This window comes from Amblyomma mixtum, chromosome 2 (assembly GCF_055824585.1).
Source record: "Amblyomma mixtum isolate Tamu chromosome 2, ASM5582458v1, whole genome shotgun sequence".
Classification (NCBI taxonomy): domain Eukaryota; kingdom Metazoa; phylum Arthropoda; class Arachnida; order Ixodida; family Ixodidae; genus Amblyomma; species Amblyomma mixtum.
This window is the reverse complement of record NC_143013.1, coordinates 237,880,317-237,897,896: the sequence shown is the minus strand read 5'-3', so window position 1 is coordinate 237,897,896 and position 17,580 is coordinate 237,880,317. Positions and strand designations below refer to the sequence as shown.

The 17,580-nt window shown below is 49.1% G+C and overlaps 1 protein-coding gene across 2 annotated transcripts in view; it reads right to left on the bottom strand.

Annotated features, from left to right (window-relative positions):
• Positions 1 to 17,236, bottom strand: part of LOC149363068 (rRNA methyltransferase 1, mitochondrial-like) — a 37,258-nt gene extending 20,022 nt beyond the window's left edge. Inside the window, exons 1-2 of one of the 2 annotated variants that reach the window (XM_089573356.1) lie at positions 17,076 to 17,236; positions 16,731 to 16,900 (exon numbers count right to left, since the gene is read on the bottom strand). In XM_089573356.1, the coding sequence (XP_089429482.1) occupies positions 16,731 to 16,900; positions 17,076 to 17,093 (188 nt within the window). In that variant the 5' untranslated portion in view covers positions 17,094 to 17,236. The remainder of the gene's footprint in view (positions 1 to 16,730; positions 16,901 to 17,075) is intronic. The other variant, XM_089573357.1, reaches the window with a different exon arrangement.
• Positions 17,237 to 17,580: the final 344 nt, after the last annotated feature.

The following is a 17,580-nucleotide window of genomic DNA, read 5'->3' as shown; positions in this document are numbered from 1 at the left end:
CGAAGCGACGGCTGCAATAGCCGATAGATGCCTTCAACGTGCGGGCGGCGGTAGCTTTCTTTTCGGCTGCTGCTGGGCCGCACTGCTGGCCGCCAGAAATCACGGAGTCTGCGTTACGTCATGCGCACGTCATGTTTCTCGTCACTTAGGCCTGTGTCGTCATAGGAGAATCCCAAGTTTGAATCAGAGCGGCGGGAAAAACTTTTTCAACTTCGAATCCAAATTTCTTAGAAATAAATGCATCTTTCGCTGCCGGCCTAGTGGCAACAAAGCCATGAAATGCCGAACTATCGGATTTTGCTATAAAAAAAATATTAATAGAGCTCTCCTCAGTGTCCCTTTAAGAATAAGGGATAAGAAAGGGTTCAGCGATTACATGTGTGCTGTCTTGTTTTCATGCTGACTGCCTGTCACTGGCTGGCTTCAGAGCGATAATGTGCTGCGTCATAGGCTTGAGCTGAGGAATATAAATACGCCTCCTTTCTGTCTAATAAACAGTTGGTAGAATGCACATGTGCTGTTCTTTTCCTGTACACTGTCACTGCGCCGTCGTTCATTGCACCATACGCCAACTCGCCCCACAGACTGTTATTCTGAAGATGAAAACATTTCGCACTTTCATCTGCAGAGATGCTAACTTTAAATTATAAGAAAGTAAACTTCTGCATAGATATTGCCTTGACAATAAATAGGAAATCGATGTGCTTCCGTGACAATCAGATTCCCTTTGTTAAAACCAAAACCTAAAAATAGGGGTGTGCGAATATCAAATTTTTCGAATACGAATCGAATACGAATACTTGGTTCCGAATATCGAATCGAATATCGAATAATCAAGGACAGACGCATTTAACGACTACAAAACATTTATTTCAGCATTCATTTCAACTATCAGTGATGAAATGAGCACAAAAGGTGTGTGTGGCTGCACAAAAAGTATCAAAGTCTCGAACATTGTTCTTAGAAGAGTGGAAATATCAGAGAAGATGGCTAGTACATAGCATTGATCAAGGCTAGCTTTCCATAAGCACAAAAGCACGTTGTTGGGATGAACATAAAAGGTTGTCGTGAAGGAAAACCTCTGCTCCACATGGTCAGGCAGAAGTAGTTCCCCTCTAGCTGAAACGACTTCTCCAGCCACAGAAAATGCCCTCTCAATTGGCGCTGAACTGGCACATATTCCGAGATATTTCGTGCACAGCTCTGACTATACCTGCTCGCAGGTATAGCCACCAGCGCAGTCGGCTACTGCATGACCCAAAGTTACGCATTGCTATGGGCGCCGCCACGTTGTCATGTCTCTGTCGATAGGACTTGCGGACCGAAATGAACGCCGGTGCTCGCAATAGAATATTCGGCTAGATACGAATATTCGCGTCGTGTCGAATATTCGAAACAACACGAATACTTGGATTTCAAATCGAATACGAATACTAAAATAAAAATATAATATTCGAATTATATTAGAAAATTTCGAATATTCGCACACCCCTACCTAAAAATATGTGCAAGCTTCACAGAAGCAAGCATTTTTATTTTCATTTATTTTATTTATTCGCCATATATACAGTACACCAAAACCTGTAGGACCCATAGCCGAAGCTGGTTGGGGCCCATAGTCATACATACTTGGCAGCAAAAAAAAATACTGCAGTGTCAAGATAAAATAGACACAAAGTCAGGCAAGCGAAACACAAGAGGAAAAAGACTGGGAGCTATGCATGTCACTATACATTACCAAGAACAATTCCTTTCACAGGCCCCGCCGCGGTGGCTCAGTGGTTACGGCGCTCGGCTGCTGGCCCAAAAGACGCGGGTGCGATCCCGGCCGCGGCGGCTGAATTTCGATGGAGGTGAAATTCTAGAGGCCCATGTACTGTGCGATGTCAGTGCATGTTAAAGGGACACTGAGGAGAGCTCTATTAATATTTTTTTTATACCAAAATCCGATAGTTCGGCATTTCATGGCTTTGTTGCCACTTGGCCGGCAGCGAAAGATGCATTTATTTCTAATAAATTTGGATTCGAAGTTGAAAAAGTTTTTCCCGCCGCTCTGATTCAAACTTGGGATTCTCCTATGACGACACAGGACCAAGTGACGTGAAACATGACGTGCACATGACGTAACGCAGACTCCGTGATTTCTGGCTGCCAGCAGTGCGGCCCAGCAGCAGCCGAAAAGAAAGCTACCGCCGGCCGCACGTTGAAGGCATCTATCGGCTATTGGGGCCGTCGCTTCGTTTACGTTTGCACCGGCATTTTGCCAGCGTTACAATGGATCCCGTTCTCGAAGTCGTCAACGAAGTTCTCGCAAATAGACACCTTTAGCATACCGTGTACCTTGTTACCGTTAGCGGAATACCGGGAGCCCCCATACCGCTGTGAGCAGGCGCTGATTGGTCCCGGCGCTGCAGGAGCGCGCGTAGCTGTCGGGTATGTGGCGCCATCTGGCGACGTCAAGGAGATTTGCGCATGCATTTGCTGCGCCTCAGTGATTCGTGGCTTCTCGTGTCCTAGTGTTGCTAGAACTATTGGTTCTAGCAACACTGTTTTGTCCTATGACGTCATGAAGCTTGTACTTGCGAGTTTGGCCTGTGGCGGCGATACCTGTATTTTGGTTCTTGCTCTTTTCTATGTTACAAGAGCTTTGTTGTCAGTATGAATGGCGTTTTTGTAATCAGGAGCTGGTATTCTGTCGATGCAAGTCAACTTCAATTTCTCCTCAGTGTCCCTTTAAAGAACCCCAGGTGGTCGAAATTTCCGGAGCCCTTCACTACCGGCGTCCCTCATAGCCAGAGTCGCTTCGGGACATTAAACCCCAATAAACCAAACCAAATCTTTTCACAGAAAAGTCAAAGTTTTTGGATACTTCGACATCAAGCAGAGTAGTATTCCATATTTGTCCACCATAAAACTGATTAGGCACTGGCCATAGATGTTGCACATTACAGGGGGACTAAAATTAAGGTTGTTTGTATTCTTAGTGCTACAAGTTGGCAGAGTAAACAGATTGATTGTAAGGGGGCAATTGTTCCCAATAATCTTATACACCATTATACACACCTTTAATCGAAAAACATGCGTAAATGGAAGTATTTTCAGTTCTTGAAAGAGTGGATGGCTTGCCTGGCGCCAGTTGGAAGGCATGATAACGCGTAAAGCCCTTTTCTGGAGACGGATAATTGGATCCAAATTTGTTTTAACGTTGAAGCCCACGAATCACAACAGTACACAAGATGGCAATGAAATATGGTATAGACAATTATTTCTAACACAGGTATACCAAACTGTTCTCTACATCTCAATAATGCAAAGCATGATGATGCTAATTTTATGCACATGTTGATGATGTGTACTTTCCAACTAAGGCTATAAACACAACTCCAAGATATTTAATCGAGTCAACTTCTTCCAAAAGGCACTTGCTAAAATTGATTTTCAAAAACTACGAATCAAAACATCTATAGGCAGAGCGAAACACTATACATTTTGTTTTTGCGCTATGCAGTGTTAAAGGTGCACTGAAGAGGATTCTGAACTCGTCTTTTTGCCGCGGGAACTCGATCCACACGTTCCTAGCATTCTTAGAAACAGTGATTTATTGCCCTGTGTGGCCGATTTCCCCAATTAAAACGAATTAACGTCCGGCTCCCGCCTTTTTTTTTTAATTCTGCCTCGTACGGTGGGCGGAGTCGACCAACGTGCGGAGCGCCTTTCATCCAGTCCCGTGGAGGTTTTGCTTTCGCTTTTTTTGTTTTTTAGGTTTCCATGAATAAATAGTTTCAATCGCAGATAATATAGCCGCAAAATAAGCCCGAAGAAATAAAAATACGCGCGGACTATTTGCTACTACGGACTACGACGTATTACTCCGCCGATGGCAGAGCGGCAAGCCGCCACGGGACTGGGTGAAAGGCGCTCCGCGCATTGGTCGACTCCGCCCACCGTACGAGGCAGAATTAAAAAAAAAAAAGGCGGGAGCCGGACGTTAATCCGATTTAATTGGGGAAATCGGCCACACAGGGCAGTAAATCGCAGTCTCTAAGAAAGCTCGGAACGTGTAGATCGAGTTCCCGCGGCAAAAAGACAAGTTCAGATTCCTCTTCAGTGCACCTTTAAGGCTTTTATAAACACAACTCCAAGCTATTTAATCGAGTCAACTTCTTCCAAAAGGCACTTGCTAAAATTGATTTTCAAAAACTACGAATCAAAACATCTAAAGGCAGAGCGAAACACTATATTTTGTTTTTGCGCTATGCAGTGTTAAGCTATTTTTCCTCAGCCAAACTGACAGGTTTATTTATTTAGTTCACTGTTAACGATGGCTGTTTTATATTCTCAACTGTTTTACCAGAAAAAATGAAGGCAGTATCTTCAGCATATATACCGTATTTACTCGAATCTAACGCACACCTTTTTTCCGATATATCGGGTCCAAAAATTGGGTGCGCGTTAGAATCGAGTACGACCCTAAATCTCCGATAACATATCGCCATCGGCATTTCAAAATGGCCGCCTCATACGCACTTCGAGAGCGTAGCTGACTAGCTGCCTGTGCTTAGGTTACTCTATCCGTTTTCTGCGTTTGCTCTACCAGCATGGACGGGCCGACAGCGAAGATACGCCGAGTTCATCATGATGCCGCATTTAAAAGGAAAGTCATCATGTGTGCAGAGACTGACGGAAATCGGGCCGCATCACGCGTATTCGGAATACCAGAAACGTGCGTGCGGGACTGGCGCAAGCAGAAGGAAAAGATTTTCGCCAGCAAGGCTACATGAAAGGGTTTCAGTGGACCGAAGCAGGGCCGGTTCGCCGAAATAGAAGAGCAGCTCGCAGAATATGTTCAAGAGCAGCGAGCGGCGCAGCAACCAGTGACGACCGATCTGCTCAAAGTCCGGGCGATGCAGTTAGCCCTACAAACAGGGCTAAGGGCCGTTTCACATGCTGCGACTAGAACGAAAATAGTCGGCCTAGTCGGTGACGCCGCAGTGCGATTTTCGCACAGTGCTTTCACATGCAACGCGTACCCAGCGAATTCGGTCGGAGGGACACGCAAGGTTGCTCGATGTTCGCATAGGCAACCCACGATTAAACCCGACAGAAACACTGCACGGAATGTGTTGATGATGTAATGACCAGCTTGTTTTTAGATGCAAGGCAATATTTCGTATGTTTTGATTAGAATAAACAGTTTTGCTTACGCCGCGGGAACAGCTCCCACGTGACCCCACGCCGAGACGGCGCGTGACGTCACGTCACGTGCGAGTTGTTGCCGCGGCAGGTCTCGACGCACGTGCGCTCTCGCTCGCGCGCCTGGAGACCGGTCGTGGCCGCGGCAGCTGCTCCCGCGTGACGTCACGTCACGTGCCGACTCGGCGCTGCCCATTGGTCAGTCGCAGAGCGACCACACCGACGCTGCGACTGGATTCCAACCGGACGGAACTTGGTCGCAGGCCGTCTGCGGCTAGACCGACGGCCCTCCCCAGTCGCAGACCGACCGAATTCGCAGCGTCGCAGGCGAGAATCGCATGCATGTGAAACGGCCCTAACGCGGAGTGACTTCAAAGCCAGCAGGTGCTGGCTCTCAAATTCTATGAAGAGAAAAGGCTTTTCTCTTAGAAGGCGAACGGGGATATGCCAAAAGTTGCCTGAGGAATATGAGGAAAAGCTGCACAGTTTTCAGCGGTTCGTTTTGGGTTTGCGCCGCAGACACGGCTACGGCCTCGGCCAGATTGGAAATGCCGATCAAACATCGCTCTACTTCGACATGCCTGCCAACACAACTGTTGAAAAGAAGGGGGCGAAGCAAGTGCGCGTTGTCTTCCGGCCATGAAAAAACACGCGTCACCGCAATGCTTTGTTGCACCTCGGATGGACACAAGCTGCCCCCGTATCTTATATTCAGACGCAAGACGCTCCCGAAAGGAAGCGTGTTTCCGAGTGGCGTGATTGTGCGCGCAAATGAAAAAGGTTGGATGACCACGGACTTGGTCGCCGACTGGATCGACCACGTCTGGCGCAAGAGACCCGGCGGCAGTTTGGGCCTGCGTGCGATGCTTGTGCTCGACGCGTTCAGGTGCCATCTCGACCAACGCATCAAGGACAAGCTCGCAGCGTGCAACACCGACCTTGTCGTGATACCCGGCGGCATGACATCGCAGCTCCAGCCGCTCGATGTCTGTTTGAACAAGCCGGTTAAAGATAGGATTCGGGCGCTCTACACCGAATGGCTTGTGAGTGGCTGCCATGAATTCACTCCCAGCAATAGGATTAAGCGTGCCTCGCTGCAAGACTTCGCTGGATGGGCGAAAGATGCGTGGTGCACGATACCGTCTGCCATGGTCAGCAAGGCCTTTAAAAAATGTGGCATATCGAATGCCATGGACGGCACCGAGGATGAAATGCTTTGGTCCGTCAACAGCGATAAGGAGTTGTCTGAAGCGTGGCCCGCATGGAGCGTTTTTCCGGGCGATTCGTCGGCGTCGACGGCACCGGAGCGTTTTTTTGCCGCCGGAGAGGACGTTTTTGCCAAATCGTCGGGTTCTGTCGAAACAGATAAAAACGTCGACGCCGCGCCGACGCCGGGAGAGGGCAGCGACAGAGGGCCAATGAGAGCCGGAACGGGCGTCACGTGACTCTGGGCGGAGCCACGCCGGCCGAGAGAGACGCGCTTGCGAGCTCTCTCTGGCACTGTAGCTTGACCACCAAAACTGCGTCGTGCTTCCCGGAAAGCATAGTTATTATCCGGAAAGACGGGCGTTTGACACACCGAGGGTACCGAGTTCTAGTTAACTATAATACCGAGGCTTGGTCTTCGGGTTTCTCGGCCGAAACGGCCGAGCAGCGTGTTGTCTCTCGGAGGAGTCGCTTTTAGCTGGCCGCGCCGTCCATCAGGGGCACGCGTAAACGGTAGCGCCATCTAGTGACAAGACGCCAAAGCACATAAATGCTGTGTTGAAGAATTTTTTTATCCGTAATTGCTGATAACTACGATGGGTGCATTGCGAGCCTTTTTTCGTTCCAAGTAGAAAAACTGCTAATCGATGAAAATGTAGCAAGTGACTGAAAGCTAGACAACTGCTTCACCAGGTGTCGTTCTTGCGAGGTAAACACAGTTAGGCCTAAGAGCTAGAAAATCGCGAAATTATCTGAAAAACAAAGGCTAGTTATCGCTTATACCTCTACGTGTGGGCGAGCTGTGCGAAGTAAAAGCGAACCGCTACTATCTGAGCGAGCTATCACGTCGAAGAATCCAGCGGTGACATGTATTTATTCCGAAGTGGGCGAGCAGGGCGCAGCCATCTTGTCAACGTCGCCCGTAGCGCGCGCCGCTCGGCTGCTGACCATGCAGGAGTGAATTCGTCGACGCCGGCGTGGGCGTTGGGCGCGCGACGCGGATTCGCGGGTAAAAAACGCTCCATGCGGGCCAGGCTTGACAGCGACGACGAGTGAACCTTGTGCCGGCGGGCTGATCCCGGGCTGGCGTTGCATGTCTCCTCGCCCAACGCCGCCTCTCCTCCTCCTCTTCTCTCAAAGCTCCTTTGGCAGCTTTTTTTTTCAACGGTCCCTCTCGGGGCCACCAATCGCGCTTCGGCAGAGCATGCAGGCGCGATGCTTCCCGCTGTGTCTCACTCGAGTTCCTCTCTCTACACCAAGTTGCGATAATAAACACACACATAAAAAAAGGAAACGGCTTATCTTGCCAAGATTGTTTTCACTACGCCGGCACGGCTGATCCCGGGCTTGGCAAGATAAGCCGTTTCCTTTTTTTATGTGTGTGTTTATTATCGCAACTTTAGTGCATCGAGATTAAATCTTTGTTTTTCCAAACGAGACAAAGTTGTATTGCTGCATGAAAGCACGAGGTGGGTGGTACCTTTTTTTTTTTTTTTGTCATGGAAAACGGGTGCGCGTTACAATCAAGTTTGTTTTTTTTCGGTGGGGGGGTCACGAAAAACGGGTGCGCGTTAGAATCGAGGGCGCGTTAGATTCGAGTAAATACGGTAATGGTTTTAGATGCACTGGTACTTTGTGGCAGGTCATTAACGTAAAAAGAAAACAAGATGGGTCCTAGAACCGATCTCGAGGAACTCCTGTTAAAACTGTATGGTATGAAGATGAAAAGTTGTTTATGAAAACATGCTGTTGACTGTTCAAGTAGCTAGCGAATAGATGTAAAGTTCTTCCTCTAAAGCCATACTGCTCTAAATTCTGCAAGAAAACTGAATGTGCGATTGTGTCGAATGCCTTCTTAAGGTCTGAAAACAAAACTACTAATATGCTTCCGTTATGTAAAGACGAGTAGATCGCTTGCGTCAGTTCCATTACCGCGGCAGACGTCGACCTCTTGGACCTAAATCCGTACTGTGAAGGTGTAATGACACTGTTTTCATTGAGATATTTTTTTAGCCGAAAAGCTATTACTTTTCCTGAAATAGTATTTACAATACTTAAAACCGATATGGGTCGGTAGTGGCCAGGGTCGTTCATATCCCCTTTCTTATAGGCTGGGCTGACTTTTGCTATTTCTAAGATATCCGGGTACTCACCCTTTTCCATTGCATAATTGAATAATGTTGCCATTATCGGTGCTAAAACCTCGATATTGTCTTTTAGAATCTTTACAGTTATGCCGTCACATCCAGGAGCTTTACGGTTCGCCAGATAAGAGACTATTGTTGCGGGAAAGAATATATTTACAGATATTTACAAATAGACAAGAACAGCTGCGAGCAGCTCCGAGAACACAGTCCAAACTTCGTTGTCGTCTTCTACTCTTCCCACTCGTGCCATCGCTCTTTGTCGTCGTCTACCCGCATCAGGACCCCCGGCTGCTGAAACGCCGTCTCGGCGTTAGGGCGGCGACGTATGAGCGTCGTGATAAGGTTTAAGGCGACAGACGTGGACGATGTCGGTGGTGGCGCCAGAGGACGAGGGCGAGGTTTCAAGGGGAGCAATTTCATAGTTCACGTCGGTAACACGGCGCACGACACGGTAAGGGCCACGGTAGTGCGAAAGGAGCTTCTCGGAGAGACCGACGCTGTGAGAGGGCGTCCAGAGAAGGACGAGTGATCCTGGGGTATATTCGACGGCCTGGTGACGGCGGTCGTAGGCTGACTTCTGGGAAACTTGAGAGGCTTGGAGCCTACTACGTGCTATTTGGCGCGCCAGCGTGGCCTGGGAGATGGCGTCCCGAGCGTAAGCAGTGGTGGGGGCTGAAGAAGGCGGCAAGAGTGTGTCCAAAGGCAAGGTGGGATGCCTACCAAACAAAAGGTAGAGAGGAGAATAGCCTGTTCTGTCATGAAGGGAAGAGTTATATGCAAATGTCACATAAGGCAAGGCTGCGTCCCAATCTCGGTGGTCTGGCGATACGTACATGGCTAACATGTCGGTGAGCGTGCGGTTGAACCTTTCCGTAAGCCCATTGGTTTGTGGATGGTAAGCTGTCGCGAGCTGGTGCTGCGGGTCACACGAACGAAGAATGTCGTGAACTACTCTGGATAGAAAATAACGACCGCGGTCGGTGAGCAGTTGACGAGGGGCGCCGTGGTGAAGGATGACGTCTTGCAAAAGAAAATCGGCAACATCGGTAGCACAGCTGGACGGCAAAGCACGCGTGATGGCGTACCGAGTCGTATAATCAGTTGCGACAGCTATCCACTTGTTGCCGGAGAGGGACGTCGGAAAAGGGCCAAGAAGGTCGAGGCCAACACGGTGAAAAGGGTCCGGAGGTATGGCGATGGGTTGCAGAAGACCGGCAGGCAAAGTGGAGGGCCTTTTCCGACGTTGACACTGGTCGCAAGCAGCCACGTAACGCTTGACGGAACGATAGAGACCAGGCCAAAAGAAGCGATGCCGCACCCGAGCGTACGTGCGGGACACGCCAAGGTGACCGGCTGTCAGCAGATCGTGCAGTTCTTCAAGGACAGAAGAGCGTAGACGTTGGGGTATCACGAGCAGGAGCGGAGGGCCATCGGAGTGTAGGTTTCGGCGATACAAAATGCCATTCTGGAGCACATAAAGGTTCAGAGACGGAGATCGGTTTGCAGAACGGATGCCATCAAAGATAGGTCGTAAAGATGAGTCGTGACGCTGTTCGTTGGCAATATCAGCAAGATCGGAGATAGCCAAGAGGCAGGGCAGGGTCTGAGCGTCCTCTAGGTCAGGTGGTTCCACAGGGTATCGGGATAAGCAGTCAGCGTCCTGGTGATGGCGCCCTGACTTGTACACGACGGAGTATGAGTATTCTTGGAGGCGCAATGCCCAGCGACCAAGGCGACCGGTGGGATCTTTTAGTGAAGACAACCAACAGAGAGCGTGGTGATCAGTGACAACAGCGAATGAACGGCCGAACAGGTAGGGTCTGAATTTAGCTACTGCCCAGACAAGGGCAAGACACTCGCGCTCAGTAATGGTGTAATTTTGCTCTGCGGCTGAAAGTAGGCGGCTGGCATAAGCGATGACTCGATCTTGACCCTGTTGACGTTGGGCTAGGATGGCGCCGATGCCATATCCGGAGGCGTCGGTGCGAACCTCTGTGGGAGACGACGGGTCAAAATGTGCTAAGATGGGCGGAGTGGTCAGCAAATGGACGAGAGATGAAAATGAGTTCTCTTGAGCAGGGCCCCAGGTAAAGGGGGTGTCGTTCTTCAGAAGATCGGTGAGGGGACGAGCGATGCCGGCGAAATCTTTGATAAAACGGCGAAAATACGAGCACAAGCCGACAAAGCTGCGCACATCTTTCGACGACCTTGGAAGAGGAAAGTCCTTCACAGCTTGAATTTTGATGGGATCTGGGCGTACACCAGAAGCGTCAACGAGGTGTCCGAGAATAGTGAGTTGGCGACGACCGAACTTGCATTTCGATGAGTTCAGCTGAAGTCCGGCGTTACGAAACACTGTCAGTATATTGGAGAGGCGCTCGAGGTGCGTGGCAAAAGTAGGCGAGAAAACGACAACATCGTCTAGGTAACAGAGGCAGGTGGACCATTTAAAGCCACGAAGAAGGGAGTCCATCATTCGTTCGAAGGTAGCCGGGGCGTTACAGAGGCCGAACGGCATGACTTTAAACTGGTATAAGCCATCAGGCGTCACGAAGGCGGTCTTCTCGCGGTCCTTTTCATCAACGGCAATTTGCCAGTACCCCGATCGAAGATCAATTGAAGAGAAATATTTGGCACCGTGTAGGCAATCTAAGGCATCATCGATCCTTGGGAGTGGATATACGTCTTTTTTTGTGATGCGGTTGAGGTGCCGATAATCAACGCAGAAGCGCCAGCTGCAGTCCTTCTTTTTCACCAGGACGACTGGTGAAGCCCAAGGACTTGACGAGGGCTCGATGATGTCTTTTGCGAGCATCTTGTCCACCTCTTGATTTATGACGGTGCGTTCGGCACTGGACACTCGGTACGGACGTCTGCGGAGAGGAGCGGAATCACCGGTGTTTATGTGATGCGTCACCACAGAGGTCCGAGCCAAAACACGGCTATCAAAGTCGAAGATGTCGCGGAAAGATGATAAGAGGCACCTAAGATCGCGAGCTTGCATCGGCGGTAGGTCAGAAGCGATCATGTCGGCGTAGTCGTCCGTTGGGTTCGCTGTTGATGGGGCCGCAGGCAACCGGCATTGCTGAGTGAAAGGTAAGCAGCTGTCCACCACTGATATCACACATTCGGCAGCAGGGCACAGCGTGGCGAGTGAGATGCCTTGCGGGAGCGGTTGGATGGATGAACCAAAGTTCAGGACCGGAAGGTACGCTCGGTTGGCCGACATTGTAAATACAATGTGTGGAAGCGCAATGCTGCGCGTCAGGGCGACGTCAAGTTCCGGAGTGACTACGTAGTGACCATCAGGTACAGGGGGAACAGATGAGAAAGAAATGTAAGTTGCGGCTTGAGGCGGTAGACGGACAAAGTCGACAGCACAAAGACGGTGTATAACTGGGGACGGCGACTCAGCAGAAAGAGGAAGGTCAAGCTGAACAACATTAGTGGCGCAGTCAATGAGGGCTGAATGCTCAGACAGGAAGTCGAGGCCAAGAATGGCTTCATGAGGGCACTGGTCCAGAACAGAGAACAGAACGGATGTATGGCGGCCGGATATGGTCACACGGGCTGTGCATAGTCCAACAACATGAGGCGTTCCACCATCGGCAACGCGGAGAACGGCTTTGGGTGCAGGGGTCAGTACTTTTCGGAGGCGGTGTCGTAGGGCTGAACTCATGACGGATACGTGCGCGCCTGTATCGATCAGGGCTCTCACAGGCACTCCATCGACATGAATGGCGAGCAAATTATTGTGTGCGCGAAGGGCTAATCGAGGATTTTGGGACTGGGGCTGTACTGCAGCATCACCTCCAGACACTGCAGCGTCTAGTTTTCCGCTTGCGAGCGTCCGTAGGGGCCAGGAAAGGAGCGACGGCGTTGGGGCGAACGAGACTGGCGACGCAGGGGTGACGGGGAGCGGCTGGAGCGGGGAATCTGGCCGTCGACTGTAGCACTGTGCTGGGCTGGAGGGAGCGTGTAGTGGCTGGGCTGTTCGTCGTCGCGGTGGGAGCTGAGAGGACGGTATGTGCTGCGACGGGACCAATAATTTCGACAGTGGCGGGAGATGTGGCCAATGCGGTGGCAATGGAAACAAATGGGCCTGTCGTCGGTTGTCCGCCACTCGTTAGGGTTTCGGCGACGTGGAGTGAAGTACGAAGGTCGTCCAGGAGCAATCGCAGTGATTTCGGGTGGTGGTGAAGACCGTACAGGGCTGACGGGCTGGAAACCAAGGTTGGCAAGCTCTTGGCGGATGACAGCTTGTACCAGAGAGATGGTAGGCAAGCGGTTGTCGCCATCATGTAGATGCAGGGGGGCAGGGGACATAGCTTCGAGCTCGCGTCGGATGATGCGGGTCACATTTTCTGGGGGTGCTGGAGCTTCCCGGTGTCGCAGGTCTTCACATGAAGAAGTCGCAGCCGTGTTGGGGAGGCGTGTGTACGGCTGGCTAATACGCCTGCTTTTGGCTTCCTCGAAGCGTCGACATTCCTTAATAATTCCGTCGACTGTAGTGCAGCTCTTGTATACGAGCAAGTTGAAGGCATCGTCGGCGATTCCCTTCAACATGTGGCCGACTTTGTCAGACTCGGGCATGTTGGCGTCAACTTTGTGACAGAGGGCCAGCACATCTTGAATGTACGACACATAGGGCTCCGTAGATGTTTGAGCTCGGGAGGCGAGGTCCTTCTTAGTGGCAAGCGTTCGGCCGAGCGGCCGTCCAAACAATTCGCGGAGTTTCTCTTTGCACACGTCCCAGCTGGTCAGATGGTCTTCGTGCGTCTCATACCAGACCCGGGCGGTGTCTTTTAGATAGAATATTACATTTGCGAGCATAAGGGTCGGATCCCAGCGGTTGTAGGTACTCACTCGCTCATGTTGATCCAGTCGTCGACGTCAGTGTTGTCGGTACCAGAAAATGTCCCAGGGTCACGAGGGGGAGAAAGAACGAGTGATGTCATGGCCGGGGCTGAGGTTTGCTGGGCGGCGTCTTGGGTCATGATGAGTGAAGGCAACTGGCGGCCGCTGCGGAGCTCCGTCATCGGTAGACGTAGGGGAAATCCGCACCTCCACCAAATATGTTGCGGGAAAGAATATATTTACAGATATTTACAAATAGACAAGAACAGCTGCGAGTGGCTCCGAGAACACAGTCCAAACTTCGTTGTCGTCTTCTACTCTTCCCACTCGTGCCATCGCTCTTTGTCGTCGTCTACCCGCATCACTATTAAATAATTTCTGCATCACTGGTGGCATCAGGCTTAAAACTATTTTGGGCTGTGTCCCCATCAGTTACAATTCAGGTAAGACTTCCGGACTAGCTAGTTGTACTCCGATGTTCACGAAGTACCTATTAAATTTTTCAGTTGTGTAAGCACCAACAAAATCAGGAACTGCGAATTGTCGAAGGTGGTTTCCCTATTACAGTATGAACAACCTCCCACATTTTTTTCGTGTTTCCTTGTGCCTGCTGTATAAAGTGTATAAGTGACCACTCTGCTACTGACCTGAAAGACGCGGGTTCAATCCCGGTCGCGGCGCTTGAATTTCTTTGGAGGAGAAATTCTAGAGGCCTGTGTACTGTGCGATGTCAGTGCACGTCAAAGAACCCCAGGTGGTCGAAATTTCCAGAGCCCTCCACTACGGCGTCTCTCATAGCCTGAGTCGCTTTGGGACGTTAAACCCCATAAACCAAACCAAACCATCTATTTCTAATAACACGAAACTGCTGTAGGTAGAAGCTATTAGTTTTGCGCGCTCTTTACTTTTGATGCCACGTGTCTTTCTTTTTTATCTCGTTAAGTATACCTGTAGTCATCCAAGGACAAATGGGGTCACTATACCTGTGGTGATTACATGAGCGACAGCGTGTTATTACTTGCTTCAATACAGAAATGAAGTTTGAAAATTCAGCATTAATTCCATCGCTCAAGACAGCTATATTTCGTAAGCTCAAGTTCGTTTCGTACTAAGTTGTAATTGATTCTGGGTTTACGTAAAGGTGTTTTGCAGCTATCAACGGCTTTCCCCATATGAAGAAATTCAAATACTGGTAAGTGGTCAGATATAGGTACATTATAGACTCCAGCAGATATATTATCGATGCTGCTGCCATTCTAGTCTGTTCTATTATGAAGTTAGTAAGGCTGTATGACTGTAGCAACAATGCATATCTGGAAGCTAAATCTGTAGAAGTATCAGTGTTGAAGTCCCCATCACTAAGACAGGGCCTCTGTATTTTATATGAAGATACTAGAGGACTTCATTCATTTCCTCTAAAAATAGTGAAAGTCTCGATCGGGGAGGCCTGTATACCACGCCCACTATTACTCCATTTGATAACTCTGCAAAAAAGTATTCTAACGCGCGGTGGTGAGCTGATATTTTGACGACTTTGTGATCTAATGACGATTTGATAAAGAGAGCCACTCCTCCTCCCCAAGTCAAGGAGTTCCTACAGTTGGCAAGAAAGTAATAGCCAGGAACACGGATCTGTTCCCTGCTTTTTTAACTAGGTCTCTAATAAAACAATGACGTCAAACAAGAAATCATGTTCAGATAATTGTGCTAATAATAAATTCTCATTTTTCCTGAAACTCCGAATGTTGCAGTGAAAGCCTGAGAATTATTGCCCTTACTAAATTCAACATTCACTTCCTCCACAGTGAAACCCATTATTGTAAAAACAGACTAAAACTGTCTCGCGCAGTGTGGTCAGTGACCTTAAAAACTCGGTCAAGGTCAAGGTCCTGTTTCGTTATGTGCAGGACTCTAGAAGCCTCGGTTTTCCACATTAAGATTTTGCCATTGCTTAGCCCGGCGAATTTCCACCCCCTCTGCTTTTTCACTTGCACAGCTGTACCAAGGAGGATCCTGTTTTCTGGGCATAGGTGTTCATTCACAAACACTAGTTCATTATCGTCAAAACCCAGAGCAGATGTCGTGAGTCCCTGTTTTCACGCTTTCTGCAGTAGTTCCTCTCTTGTCTTCCTTGAGATGAATTTCATTGTGATGTTTGGTTGGCCCTTGTTCTTTGTTGGTGCGCGATGAATAGCAACGATCTCCTCAGTGCGAAGTTCCACCTTAAGCACTGCAGCCACTTTTGAAATCACCTCTGGGAGTGACTCATCAGCAGCGGGCGGGGACGCCTTTGGTTTCAATATTGTTCCTGCAGCTGTACTGTTTCACATCCACAACTTCTTCGTGCAGTTCGCCGATCTGCTTTTTCAGCTCTTTTACTTCCTCGGCATCCTCCATCTGCTGCTGTTTTAACAAACAAAGATTTTGTACACTGATTTTCAAGTCTTCAAATGCATTATTCATGAACTCTATCGACGCTTTCAGTTCCTTATGGTCATCTGCGATGCCAGAGATGTCTGTTCTAGTAATCAATGCCAGCTTTTGTGCCATATCAACTAAAGCGAAAGCTTTAGTTGACATCTATCTTTGAAAGAATCCTAAATGGCACCATGGATCTGTTTCTACGGCCAATTTATTTGAAGCAAGACATTTCACAAATTCAAAAACTCCCTTGCATGTGCACAGCGCATGTGCACAGCGCTGAAAAATGGCAAGGAATTTTTTAATGACGCCAGCGAACGAAACTAATGCCACATCCAATGTGCAACTGAAAGGCTGTAGGTCGAAGTGAGTCTCCAACACGACCTGCTACTGTTACTTGCGACACTGCGGCGACACTGTTACTTCCGCGTAGAAGTCTAGAAAAGCCAATGTTTGAACTGCCAAACCCAACAGCACTAATGCGACGATCAAAATAGTTTGCTTGCGCCCTCCCTGGACCGTAATGAGCGAAGAGGACCAGACCTGAATGCGAAACTACATCAGTTAATCCAAACAGCACGTCCAAAACGCGAAAAAGCGTCGGCGTTCGCATCTCTCGTTTCTCGCTTTATTCTTTTTTAATTGCCCGTTATCCGCTGTGTTCGAATGCCAATACCAAGAAGAATACCTAAACGCTTGATAGTCAACTCTGCTGCACAACACAGAAATTTCAAACACCGAACCTCTCAACTGAATACGGTTATGGCGCCGAAGAGAGCGCTGCAAAACATGGCACCGCTACTCTCCGTTCCTCCAGCGGACTGTAAAAGCTGTGAACTCAACTGCCAAATTGAACGCCGCCGTATTTCACAACGACAATGAAAAGTGTAGAAATATATGGCAAACCTCTGTTTCTTGGGTAGCGGATGCTCTCGTTCAAGCTTCGCGTGTATGGACAGAAGGTCGCCGCTGACCGAGTCCCAGTCTTCAGGGTTCGATTGTTGCGAGTACCAAGCGCTCGCAACGGGCCGAGAGTTCAGGCGGCACGCCGTCTTCAGAGCGTCTCTCATCCAAACCTGGACAAAAAAAGAGGTGGCCCATGAGTGAAGGATACAACTCGTTACAAAAGCACCGTGCGTAGTAAGCGGTAGGAGCGCTTCGCACAACCACGTGGGTTCATCACGGTGCGTTACAACCGCTCGCAGGAGCCTCCGAGACTGCAAGGGAAAACGGCATTTGAAGCTTACTTACGGCAAGAGGACGGCCCATCGTGAAAGGCGAATAAACTGGTGCGACTGTGGAGCAGAGTTAACCTGTCAGTCGAAAGCACCGTGGTGCCGTGGTGGGCAAGAGACCGACGGACGCTGAGCAACCAGAGAACCAAAACAACGTTCACGTGTTTTCTGGATACCGACCGCAGCGCCAATTTGGTGCAGTCGGTAAACTACTAAAAAAAAAGATGTATTTAAAATAACTTTCAAATTACAAACCCGCTAAATTAACCTTAATACAGTCACATAATTAGTAGTGACGTTTTTATTTGGCAACGCCTGAGGCTGGGGGCTAGATTGTACGCCAAAATCACGTGACAACATATTTAAACTTAATGATGCATAAAATCGACATAAACTTTTAGAATATTCACTTACAGCTTAAATACTTACCTATTATATTACAACTGTTAGGTTTTGTTTTTATATTTAGTTGAAATGTTTTTTAAAGCGCATGAGTTGGGTGACGCGAGGCCAACGTTGGG